General features: G+C 33.7%; 1 protein-coding gene across 10 annotated transcripts in view; it reads left to right on the top strand.

The window, feature by feature from the left end:
- Positions 1-13,736, top strand: part of LARP1B (La ribonucleoprotein 1B) — a 123,975-nt gene that overhangs the window by 108,480 nt on the left and 1,759 nt on the right. For 5 of the 10 annotated variants that reach the window (XM_047855928.1, XM_047855927.1, XM_047855926.1 and 2 more), the window contains 3 exons: positions 309-453; positions 4,823-4,932; positions 5,650-5,777. In XM_047855928.1, coding sequence (XP_047711884.1) covers positions 309-453; positions 4,823-4,932; positions 5,650-5,777 — 383 coding nt within the window. Of the gene's footprint in view, positions 1-308; positions 454-4,822; positions 4,933-5,649; positions 5,778-7,398; positions 8,649-12,705; positions 13,713-13,736 lie in introns of those variants that run through there. The other 5 variants (XM_047855924.1, XM_047855922.1, XM_047855925.1 and 2 more) reach the window with 4 other exon arrangements.

Here is a 13,736-nt window from a genome sequence, read left to right as displayed (position 1 = left end):
AAGATATTCTTTTGTTATAATTACCTTAAGTAAATGTGTTTATACATATTTTTATCATGTATTTTGTAGCTTATATACATTAGGAAATGAAGTTTAGTATATTCTTGTTACTATTGACAAATGCTTAAATTTGAACAGTGAGTCAGAAAACAGATTAATATTTGTCCCTTAGTTAGAAGAAAGCCAAATACATTTTAAAGATTAATATGTTTTAGTTTTCCTTATTTTAAGTTATATAAAATGTCTGCTGTTTTGACTTAATAAGCATCTTTAACAAAAAAAAGTTTTATTATTTTATCTTTTTCCAGAGAGAAAACGCTTGGGAATTGGCCAGTCCCAAGAAATGAATACCCTCTTTCGTTTCTGGTCCTTTTTCCTCAGAGATCACTTCAATAAAAAAATGTATGAGGAATTTAGACAACTTGCTTGGGAAGATGCAAAAGAAAATTACAGGTCAAATATTTTCTCACATTTTACAGTTGAAGGGAGTTTTCAATAAAATAATTTAAAGGGTAAAGTGCCCAGTTTTGAACTGTGAAAGTAGAACAACATAACTGGGGAGAGGCTGTATGTTTCCTATTGCTGCACAGCAAATTACTCCAAAACTCAAAAAATTAAAACACCAAACATTTCTTAGTTTACAGTTTCTAAGGGTCAAGACTCTAGAACAGCTTAGTTGGGTGGTTCTGACTCAGATGTCTCATGTGCAGTCAAAGTGTTAGATCCGGCTGCAGTCTCTAAAGACTTGACTCAGGCTGAAAGATCCTCTTCAAGCTTATTCACATGGCTGAAGCTTCAGTTCTTCACCACATAGGCCTACTACTCAGCATTTAATGACATGACTTCAGAGCAAATGATCTAAGAAAGGTGAAGAACTTCTAAGACGAAGACTTGATGTCTTGTATAACCTATGTTTGAAAGTGACATACCATCACTTTTGCCATGTTGTATTATTCACACAGACCAACCTTGGTACCATCCCTGGTAGGAGAAGATTACCCAAGATTGAGAATACCAGGAGGTAGGATCATTTGGAGCCATCTTAGGGGTTGGCACACATTCCAAATGAAATTTGAAAGAGCCGTTAGAGACTTCCCTTGCATGTGCACTTACATCCCCAAATTGACAAATACTTAGAGCCAAATTAGTTGTTAAGATGCCTTGAGCCAAGAAAAAATAAGGCCTCTCATGATATGTCCACACTCATCTATCAAATCTCATTTTTTCCTACTAGTGCTCTGGTCCTCTAGGCAACAATATTACTGAACATGTTCTCTGAATGACCCAAGTTATTGCATCTAGATAGCTATACATATTCTTACCTCTGGTTATTCTGTTCTTCCTCCCTCTGCATTGCTAACTCATTCTTTTCATCCAGGCTAGACCTTGCTTCCTTGAGAAGTGTTCAGGATAAGTTTTGAGAGTTCCTATAGGACAGAGTTGGGACCAAACTGAAAGGGTCAGAAAGAACATGAAGTAGACTTATGCAAGCAATTTATTCCTGGAAAGGGGAAGAAAGGAAGAGATGGAAAGAAGAAAAAAAAGATAATTTTACACTCAGTATTTACTTAAATTTGCCGTTCTAAAAATGGATTCTACTTGTAAATCTTAAATAAGAATATATTGTTAACCAGATATTGTGATCTTTGAGAGGAATACAAAAAATAAATTTTTCGGGAAAAAAAATTGCATTTACCCTGACTTGTAGAAAAAATAGACTTTAATTTTCATCCAGAATATCTATCTGTACCTCTGTTTCTCTCTCTTCTATTCCTGACCTCTCTAACCAACCCAAAAACTGTTTAATAATGTTCCTGAATTCAGATTTTTGGTCTTTCTTATCACAGTTTTAATAGCTACTGCCAATTTACCAGGTTTAGCACAAAAGGAAAAACTTGCCGTTTTTGATTTTGGTGTTATTCAAATATATTGACAACAAAACATTTTGATATTATTCAAACTATGGTTTGCTACTCATTAGTGGGTTGTGAAATCAGTTTAGTAGTTTGAAAAATGTCAGACTGCACTGAACATAGGTTCAAATTTTTTATAATTTATATATACATGCAAATTTAGAATTGTTTGCAAAGCTTATATATGCTTTTATGTATACATGTATATATGAGTATTGTGTCACCAGATAAAATATTTTTCTTACTATTAGATTTAGAAAAGTTTGAGGGGCACCTGGGTGGCTCAGTTGGTTGAGCATCCAACTCCTGATTTCAGCTTAGGTCATGATCCCAAGGTCTTGGGATTGAGCTCAAGATTCTCCCTTTCTCTCTTCTCCCTCTATCCCCCTCCCCCACTCATGCTGTGTCTCTCTAAAATAAAAAGAAAAGTTTGAAAGTCACTGTTATTATTACTCTCAGTGTCTTTTGCTGTTTCTGCAAACAATTTTTGTTTGTTCTTCAGGACTTTCTAATAACTTTCTGATATGCCCATGCCTATCCAAGTCTAGGTTGGGAATTCTTTTTCTGTGTTCCTATATCAGTCTGTATGTTTCTAGTGGTTTTTAACACATAATTTTGGGTCTGTTTCTGCAATGTTCATGACTAACCTGGATTAGCTGTTCCTTAGGAAGTATGTAGCACAGTTATTGTTAAGCATCTGAAGGCTTTGAAATCAGGGCCAAATTTGAATCCCAGCCTATTAATTCACTGTGGATTGGCAAATTATTAATCACAATAAGCTTCAGCTTCTTTATAAAGTAGGGGAAATTGTGGTAGATACCCTCAAAGGGTTATTGTGAAGATAAAACAGAACATGTTACCTGGTACACAGTAAGTGCTCAATAAATTGTTACTGTTATTAGAAAGATTAGTACTGAATCTATCCATTGACTAAATTCAACAGTAGGATAGTTTTAAGAAGGAAGGAGAGAAATAACCTTTATTATCTTCAATGTGCCATCTCTGGTCTAAGTACTTTATAAATATTTGTGTCATCTATTCTTGAAAAGTATGATATTGTTATCACCCATTTTCAGGGATGTAATTACAGGCCCAGAATTCAAATATAGTTCTTTCTGCTTCTCATTCTTTATATTTTCCACTCATCTAAGCTTTCTCACAATGAGGGGTAAGTGAATAAATGGCAACTGAGAGGCTGACCATTTGCCCCTTGTCTTCACTTCAGCAGTTATTCTGCATAGTTGGATTGCGATTAATGTTATACTTTTGAAAAAAAAAATAATGTCATACTTTTGGTCTTTGGAATTGGTTTGCTAAAAATTAAGACTAAAAATCCAAATATTGTAGTAGTCTATTGGCCTTTACCAATAACCTCTAAGAATTCTAACATTCTTCTAGAATGTCATTTACTTGATAAAACCCAAAACATTCTCAATTCTGCTTTCAAGAAAGAAAGAAAAAAAAAAAGAAGAAGAAAAGAAAAGACAGAGACATAGGCCTCACTGCCAAAGATTCGGATTTCTTTGGTTTGGAGCAAAGCCTTGGCATCAGTATTTTTAAAAGCTCTCCAGATGATTGTTATATACAGCCAAGGTTGAGATATCAATGCTTTATATTTATATTTATATTTATATTTATATTTATATTTATATATAAGTATATAAGCTAATACCAGTATAATATCACATAAGAGGAGTGTCAAGGCATGTTTGTCATTTCTGAGCTGGTGATTCTTTAGTCCTTAGTCCCCTTAGCCTTCAGTCATATAAGCTCAAAGAATAGTATCACTTATGGCTACCAAAACAAGGGGCTCAGGTCAGTGTGTGGGGTAGTTGGTAGTCCTACATTTCTCTTGGTAGCTTGCCAAGAAACCTATTTATTCTTCTGGGCAGACCATCGCTTTCCATCTTGTAAATAAGGTAGTTACAAAAGACACACACACACACACACACACACACACACACACACACACCCCTTCATGTGAATAAAAGCCAGGCAAAATTATTTTACAGGTAATGAAGAAATTGTATGTAGTATTTATTCACTAAGGCACCCAGAATGACTTAAGGATTCTAACTAGGAATCTATTAATTGCGACTTGTTTTAGTTGAGTAAGCTAGACATGGTCCTTTTACTGCTGTTCTGAAGACTGTGTTCACTGTCATGGGTTCTGCTCATCACCATTAATTAAATTAAAGACTGAGCCCATGTAGTTTGCTGATCCACTGTCTAAAATTTGTCTTGGGTTCTCTAGGTAGCTTTAGAAGAAAACAAGGAAATTTGCTTTCTGATTTTATGTAGTGATTACAGTTGTTTTAGCAAAATATCTTTTATGAGATGTACTTTATAGCTAAAGTAGGGAAGATCTATTAGGAGCCATTTAATTAGGTTTGTCATTTATAGTTGAATAGGTCAATCACACATAGGGTCTAGGGCACAGAGTATAGTTTTTATCTCTCTTGAGTAAAGATTATGTTCAAGAGTATTTAAAACCACACACAAACATACCATTATAAACCTTGGTTTGGGAAAAATCTAAAACATTCTTAATGCCACTGAATCTTTTGGACATTTCTTCAGAAATACCAGGGAGAGATCCTCTGTCCAAAGGAAGACAACTCTGGTTGTCCACAGGCTGCCTATCATTCTGCAGGTTCCCATTATAGTTCCATGAGGTGCTATGGCTGAGTGAACAAAAATAGCAAAGCCATCCATGAATTACTAATTAACCATTTCAGCTAAAAACAAACAAAAACCTGCATACTAAAATTTACATACATTTAAGCTCTTCTGTTTTTTTGCTTGGGGTTATTTGTGTCATGTTTCCATGTATCAGTGCTGCTAAGTATGAAATCTTCACCTTATCATAGCAAAATTTTTATCATAAACCATTTATTTCCTTTCCGCAGGTATGGATTAGAATGTCTGTTCAGGTTTTATAGTTATGGACTAGAAAAAAAATTCAGACAAGAAATTTTTAAGGATTTCCAAGAAGAAACCAAAAAAGACTACGAATCTGGTAAAACAAAACATCCTAATAATCTTATTCTATTTAGAAATTGTAAACCTGAGTCAATAAATAGGGAGAGTTCATAACTCTTTTTTTTCAGAGTAGGCCATTTAAGACCTTCAGGCCACTATTATGGTTCTTGATGAAGGATGGATGGAGCACCATATAGTAAGAAGGCCATTCCTATGATGTGTTAGAAAATAACCATACCCATGTGTTTCCTTTATGAAGTAGTATTTTGCCATTTTTTCCTCGACAAAACATGAAAATAATACTCACTGATGTTCCATTACTTGAAAATTCTTTGTAACATCAGCAGGTAGGCTTCGAAAGATAGATTAGCACAGTGGGTAATGGTGCTGACTTTGGGCCAAATGCATATGTCCGAATCCCATTTCCCCTACTTAGTAGCTGTGTGACCTTGGTTAAGTTACTTAACTTTGTTAGCCTCAGTTTACTCATCAGTAATATACGTAAGTACCTATATTACAGGGTTGTATGTGGTTCAAATTAGTTTAATAAATAAAAACCATTTAAATAATACCTGTTACATAGTGGATTCTTACTAAATGTTAACTGCCATTATTATTACAACATCTTATTCTCAAGAACTAGATAAAGTGTTTGCTGGAAGGTAAATGATTAATTGCTGGTAGGATCATGCTCAATATGAATCATTTTTAAAATTCTATATAATTTAATGTGTATACTTTTCTTTGTTATTAGGTCAGCTGTATGGATTAGAAAAGTTTTGGGCTTATCTAAAATATTCTGAATCTAAGACGCAGTCTATTGACCCAAAACTTCAGGAATACCTCTGTAGCTTTAAGAGGTTAGAAGACTTCCGCATTGATGTAAGTTTTAAGTCCTTTCTTCTGTAGTCTTTTTTTTTTTTAACGTTTATTTATTTTTGAGACAGAGAGAGACAGAGCATAAACAGGGGAGGGGCAGAGAGAGAGGGAGACACAGAATCTGAAACAGGCTCCAGGCTCCGAGCTCCGAGCTCTCAGCACAGAGCCCGACACGGGGCTCGAACTCATGAACCGTGAGATCATGACCTGAGCCGAAGTCAGACGCTTAACCGACCAAGCCACCCAGGCACCCCGATCTTTTGTAGTCTTTTTATTACCTTTAGATTTTGAGCTATCAGTGACTTTCTTAACTTTGATTTTATAATTTTTATTTTTTTAACTTTTTATTTCACAATTTTAATTTTCTAGTTTTGAAATCAAACTTTAAAACAGGTGCAAAAATAGTACAGAGAATTCCCATATACTCTGTTTACCCAGATTTCCTAAATATTAACATCTTACATAACCACAGTCCAATTGTCACTGTGTAGGTAGTAGGTAGGACAAGAATATTATATACATATGTAGAGACAGGAGAATAAACTTTAAACGATTTGACAAGGAAAGCATTACAAAGAAAGAATGGGATGAAAATAAGATAAAAGGAGGAAAAAGAGAAATAAGGACAGAAAAATCAAAAAAACAGAAAAGAGAGAGGTGGAAGGAATGCTAGGTCCATCTCTGCTTAGTATTGTAATTTGTTTGTCTTATATTTTGTGTAAATGGGTTTGATGGCCTAGCGATGGAATTAATAGATGTGCTTGTCTCTGGAATTAAAGTGTTTCTAGAGCAGCCTAGCCAGTTCTTTCACAAAGACATCCTTGCTCTGTAATAGTGACTTTTGCCCTATCTGAACAGGAACTAAGAATTCAGGCCTCCGCTTTTAAATACATGGAAGACTGGAGAGGAGGTTATGGTCTTAACTTGTCTACAAATGAAAATATTAGTCTGGTGGTGGGTTCCCAAATCTTTGTAATTGGAAAGGCCTTAAAAGCTGACTTTTTTTTTTTTTGAGTGCAGAATATGTTTTCACTGCCTACCCTCTCCTTGCTTGCAGTCTGAGGGGACTTGGGAGCTTTATGGATATTTATGTTTGAAAATGTTTAAAATTAATACATCTATAATGCTTTCCGGTCTCTTTATTCTAGAAACCCTAGATAGACTTTCAAACTTGCTAAAGATTATTTAACTTGGTGTCTCTTTCCCCCCTGCTGCTTTCATTTATCTGTTAAACATTATCATTCAAACAAGCCTAGGATAGGTGTTTAGGGTTGAAAGGGACTGGAGTTGACAGAGGTTGAATAAAGCACAAAAAAGTCTCTTTAAAACATTTTCTTCGAGGCAGGGAACCTAGCTTTATATTTATGCTCTGCAATGTAGTTCAAGCCCCAAAACATATGAGAATCTTAATAAACACATGTTGAGTGAAAGAATGAACAAATACTAGTAGGCTGATTTAGTTGAGGAAGAAATGTAATAGCTTAAATTGCTGTTTTTTGTTATGCTAATAACATCTACTGAAGTGCCAACGTAGTTTCCTTCTTTCTTGAAAAAGCCTGGCCTTACATTTTGAAGGGAGGAAAAATAGTAAAATTGTCACTATGTTGTCTTTCATAATTTGCAGCCCCCTATTAGTGAGGAATTTGGAAGAAAAAGACATTCATCTACTTCTGGTGAGGACAGTAGTCGTCATAGACTTCCATCTAATTCCTCTACAAAGCTACCAAATGCTGCTAAGCCTACATCTGCTAATCAGCTTTAGGTCCCAATAAACTCTCCCAGAAGGAATACTTCACAGGAGTCCAGTGACAATTCACACCAGAAAAGTGCTGCCTCAGTTTCAACAGATGGTGAAATGCCTGAGAAATAGACTGTTATGAAAGTTGTTTGCCCTTGAAATCAACATTTGCATCAGTATTTATTTGGGAAAAATCTTCTGATGTTTAATTGTGATCATCACAAAAAAGAAAAAAGAGGAAAAGTGGTAGCATTTTTTTCTAGCAAGATAAATTCTAAAAACATTTTCCCTGATGTCATGAGCAAGGATAGTTTTGGTGACCTTTTATAGAGATCCTCTATTAATGTATTTTGGTCCCAGTATTTCTTTTTCAAAGCAATTGTTTACAAGAACAGCATTCCTTAAATATATACAAAAACAATACAAGGAATGCCTAACATTTCAGCTCATACTTCTTAAAGAAGATACAGTATGTTGTATTCATCTCTTCTATAGAGCTTTCCTAAAGAATCCGATCACCCCGTTATCAATTCATATTTGAACTTATCAAAAACAAAGGCAGATTACGTATATATTTTTTAAATTCAGAAAAAGAATATGAAATGATACATTTGCTTTTCTTGTTGATGTATAGTTTAAGGAAACTTTTTTTTCTTTTTTTACTAAAGTAGAACTATATTGCAGTTAAATTGGAGTATGAAGTATGTGCACTTTGGATGCTGAGTTTGCTTTTTTCTCCCTAGTCATACCTCATGATTTCCATAGTTATTGTTGTGCTGGTGTGGAGTGTTCTGAATTGGCATCAGCTGGTTACATATTAGAAGTGATTTGCTTTCTGTGACTCTGTATAAGCCTGCACAAGTAATTGAAAACTGGGTTGGGATTGGTTGGAATATTGTCCTAAATCAATTAAATCTCACACTGTTTTGAATGCATCTGCTATTTGTACATCTGCAGGTGGGTATGTCACAAGAAGTCAAATTATCTTCAATTTAAAAGGAGTAGTTTTTCCTGTTTCTTTTAGTTTTGTTTTGTGCTCATGTTTTCAAGAGTTATAGCAAATTTATTTCTAATTTTTATTGCTCTTGCAACTGATGTAAATGATAGTTTCAGTTTTGTGGGATTAAAAAAAAATAAAGCGCTTATTCTAAATTATTTGAATTGATTTTTAATTATTTTGTTTAGATATAGTTGAAAAGCAAAAATATTCAAATTCTGCTAGTAGAAAACCACTCTATTTTGTGAATAAAATTTCAGTTATAAACCTATATCCAATTTATTTACCACATATATTTTCTTGGCAGAGCAGCCAGTTTAATACACTAAATTATTATTTTCTTTTTGATGTTTTTATACGATGACAACATTGAAAAACATACAATCTTTGGATAAATGGGCTATTCATCAGTAAATGAGATTTTCATTAGTTCATTAGTTTCACCCATGCATAAATGATAATCTGCAGTTTTGTATACAATATTTGGGGGTTATTTTGATGTGTTAATTTTAAGAAATAGTCAAATTTGAATATCCAGAAAATAAATTTACTTAGAGATGTTGGAAAGAGGATGCAAAACAACTAAAGGATTAGAGTAATAAATTTCTAAATGTTTTCTTAAGTGGGTATGTAGTTCTGGCTTTTCACTGAGAAGTTTCCAAACCATGCTTATTAGCTTTAAGGGGATCTCTTGAAATAATCTAAAAAGTTTTCTTGATATCCTTTTTGTGCTGAACACATACATATGAAACATGTATTTAAGATTATTTCCACTCACCATATGCAAATGTAAATTTGATTGGAGAAGTGTATATTTTATATGAAAATAGTAATCAAGAGTTTTGTGATGTGTAATAAATTAGAAATTTTATATTATTTTTATTATAAAAGTAATACATGTAACTGGAAAGTTCAGAAAAGCACAAAGAAGAAAATAAAGTACCTTTTTAAAAAAAGAAAAAAACAAAATTGGCATCATGCTATACATATAGTGTTATGACCTTTTTTCACATATTAGAGGTGAGCATTTCCTGATGTCATTAATATTTTTACACTATGACTTTTACAAGTTATGTAATATTGCAGCAGGTACTTCATATTACATCATAGTTTATATTTAGCTAATCTCCTGTTGTTGAACTATAGCATGTGGCCAGGTTTGAGCTGTTACAAACAACAATTTAATAATATTCCTACCGATAAATCTTTGTGTATATATCAAATTGGACTTGCAGGGACATTCACATTATGCCACTTCACTCTTATGAAAGACCTATCTTAGTATGGTAATGGCTTTTCTCGTAAAAGTGAAAATCCTCTTTGGATTTCTTTCAGTTCTCAAAAACAGATACTAAGGTAGGTCTTTTGTAAAAGTAAAGTGGTGTAACAAGAACTTGAAGAAAGTGAGGGATACTGCTCTTTACGCCATTTCAATTTATGAAAGGTTTCTTAAGAATGCTTTACTCGGATGTCAAGGGACACCTGTATTGCTAGCATAAATTCGTAGGAGTTGAAATTCTAAGTAGAAATGTGTTCCCATTCTAACACACTCTAGAATGGTTGCATGGTTTATACTGAACCAACAGATCTGCTTTCCTGCATCCTCACCAACACTGGTTATTATAAATCTTTCTCTTTGATAAATTGAGAAATAAAAACACTATTTTAATGTCATTATATTAATGAGTGGTAGTTTTTATTGTTTATTAACTATATTATTTGTAGATGGCTTGATCATATCCTTTATGTCTTTCATGATTATCTTTTTTTGATTGATTTATAGAGCTTTTATACTTATCAAGAACATTAACCTTTTGCTTTCTAATTTTTGTTTCTGTATGTTTAACATGGTATGTATATTTTTTTGGTAAAAAATTTAAAAAATTTACTCCTTAAATTTTAAATTTAAAACTCAAGCAAATAAAAGCATTATTATTCAATGAAAAGAAAAACATTATTGACTATAAATCTAAACAGCCCTACCCAAAATTTATGTAAGTCCCTAGAGACTTTAGATGCTTCCTTTTCAATTTTATAAGTAAAAAGGCAACGTTAAAATAGTTAAATCCAACTACTTATTTTTTTTAAGAAATAGGTGGGGCCAAATTTAGAATTTTTTTGTACTAAAAGTATTTATAAGGAAGAAACTTAGGTTTTAAAATCGATATTTTAGTTTTAAAATAGATTTTATGTTTTAAACTTGTGTTTCTAGTTTTGGACTCCACTCTAACATTCTCTCCTTAACTTTCTCCGACATACTTCTCCTTGTTATTATACCAAACAGTGTTACCACTTTCCTTTCTGTGCTTAATCTTTTTGTTCAGTTAATTTTTTAGTTCTTATCAAACTGCTTATTTTGATTTTATTCTTGTATAGAAGACTGATCCAATAGAGAGTAATACCTGATTCTATGACCACTAGATGGCAGAATGGAATAAGTCAGATCTGTAGTCCTCTGACAGGAGTGTGTGTGTGTGTGTGTGTGTGTGTGTGTGTGTGTGTGTGTGTGTGTTTTGGAGAATTCTCACTCCATCTTGTGGTGACATATAATTAAATCAATTACTCTTGCATTCCTAATAGTTGTATGAGTCTCAGCAACTCATGATTACCTTGTTAGGGTAATGCCAAACTGTGCTTAAGTTATTAGTAAATAAACACAGCATTGATTTGTATGGTTAAAGATAAAAATACTCTTGCTTTGGGTTTTTGTCCACTTACTTTAAAACTTGAAGTACTTCATTAACATTATTTGTGATTAACTCTCAAGATATAAACAAACAAGAAAATTGTAAGATACATCTGTTTAAATGTGTGGCTAGCCTAAGCTATGCAGTTAATTCACACAGCAAGTTAGTGAATGGATCCTGCCTGAAATATGAGAAACTTAAAATTAGATGTTACTTAAAATTTTTTTTATTAAATTTTTTTTAATGTTTATTTATTTTTGAGATAGATGAGTGTGAATGGGGGAGGGCAGAGAGAGAGGGAGACACAGAATCCAAAGACTTCCAGGCTCTGAGCTGTCCACACAGAGCCCAATATGGGGTTTGAACTCATGAACCATGAGATCATGACCTGAGCCTAAATCAGATGCTTAACCGACTGAGCCACCCAGCAGCCCCTAGATGTTACTTTTATAATATAATTGTTATCACACAGCTAGTTGAATGGCAGAGCAAGAATTTGAACTCAAGTAGTCTAGCTCTAGACCCCAAGCTCTTCATCTTAACCAGACTGTTCTTTAACAGTTTGAAACATTGAAACATATGGATACTGACTCTAAAACTGAACTGCAATGATTCTTAACTATTATGAAATTGAGTGTCAAGTCTCCTGGTTAAGACTGTTAGGTTTTTGTATCATGGACATCCTCTGCAGTAATGAATGGTATAGTAGAACATTTAAATATGTACATTGAGTGCTATATGGTACCTCTTTTGGGGGAAAATCATGATTAGGGAACAATATCATTTATGTGTTTAAATGTTTTCCAGAATTAGGTATGGTAAAAAAAAAAAAACAAAAACAAAAACAAAAAACTAAACTGAACATTTTATCCAGAACATGATTATGAAACTTTGTATTACATTAGGGTTATTATTGTCAAGCAACAATACTATAGTGTTCATAAATAATGGTATGTTAGTCTCAAAAAAGCTTGAGGGAAATATGCCACACAGTTAATTAAAAGGAAGCACATCTGGCTTTATACTTTACCAATTTTCCCAATTAACTTGGCCAATTAAGACATGATTTGGTTAATAGAATGGTTTCTACCAATGTACTATACATATTTGCTTCAGTGAAAAAAGCAGAATGTGCTCTTTGTTGTTTTAATTTTGTTTTCTCCAGGTAGTTTTCCAGGTCTATAAAATTGAATACTTCTTTGCATGTTTTAAGATATATTAGACCTTCATTACAACATGAACATAATCATAGTACTGCTATGTTTAATGTTAAAATATTCTGGTTTCCAGTTGAATGCCAGTATAACCTAAGAGGAATCTGCCTTTTATGAGAAGGGCTTTGAGAGGGGGAGGCTCTGTGAGACCCCAAAATTTAGTATGTAGAATTTTATATACTTACAAGATCTTTGGGGGAGATAATCCATGAATCTGAACTATTGTATAATGTCTCACTTTTAGTTCTCTCCTCTTATATATTGAGTAATAATTTTGCTTATTATGTTTTTCCAGCATCACCACTATGTTACTTTTGCCTCATCATAAATATCCAGTCTCTGAGCAGGATATGAGAATCTGCCTTTCCATGACCCATGGCCTCTCCCAGGCTCAGTGACGCTGCGATGACCTCCCACTGCCACTCACTGCTTCTCACTTCCTTTTGCATGAACCAGAGTATATAATCTAAAGACCAAGGGAGGCTTAAAAATAGCTCCCACATTTGTCAAAAACACTTTAAGAAACTTCTCTGGGTTGTCAAGGCAGTATGGTGTAATGCAGTGGTACTCAAATTGGGGGTAATACTTTCAGAGGAGTTTACATAGACATAAATCATTTTAAAGGAATCAATTTCCAGATTCTCAACTTCTGTAAGTACTCTTTTGTAAAACTGATTTATCTGCTCAATATGCTTGAGTTCCTGGTAATCTCTTTCCCACTTTATAATTTCCTTACCCATCCCAAGTATTACTCTTGATGTGAAAGCCATTATGGGCCACACAAAGGTGAAACCTTCTTTAATGATTCGTTGAGCTCTCATAAATTCAAGATTTGGTGAATTTGTGTTTAAGAATATTTCTGTTAAGAGTAAGGCTTTGTTGGGGTGCCTGGGTGGCTCGGTTGGTTAAGCATCCGACTCTTAAATTTGGCTCAGGTCATGATCTCAGGGTCTTGGGATCGAGCCTCACATCAGGCTCCGTGCTGAGCATGGACCCTCTGCTCCTCATGCACGTGCTCTCTCTCTCTCTCTCTCTAAACAAACAAACAAACAAAAACCTGTCTTTATTTTGCTTGGTGTTTGGTGTGTTGTTCAATGAAAGAACATATTTTTATCAAGTCATACAGAATATAATTACTGTCCTCATTTCATCTGATAAAATGTTTAAAATTTTCTACTTCCTGTTTATAAGAAATATATTTTAAAAATATTTGCCAGAGAAATTTGTTCTTAGCATATTAAAACATTCTCTTTCGGGGCGCCTAGGTGGCTCAGTCAGTTAAGCGTCCGACCTCGGCTTAGGTCATGATCTCTCTGTTTTGAGAGT

This window comes from Prionailurus viverrinus, chromosome B1, assembly GCF_022837055.1.
Source record: "Prionailurus viverrinus isolate Anna chromosome B1, UM_Priviv_1.0, whole genome shotgun sequence".
Classification (NCBI taxonomy): Eukaryota; Metazoa; Chordata; class Mammalia; order Carnivora; family Felidae; genus Prionailurus; species Prionailurus viverrinus.
Note: the sequence above shows the minus strand (reverse complement) of the source record. Positions and strands in the feature narration are given on the sequence as shown.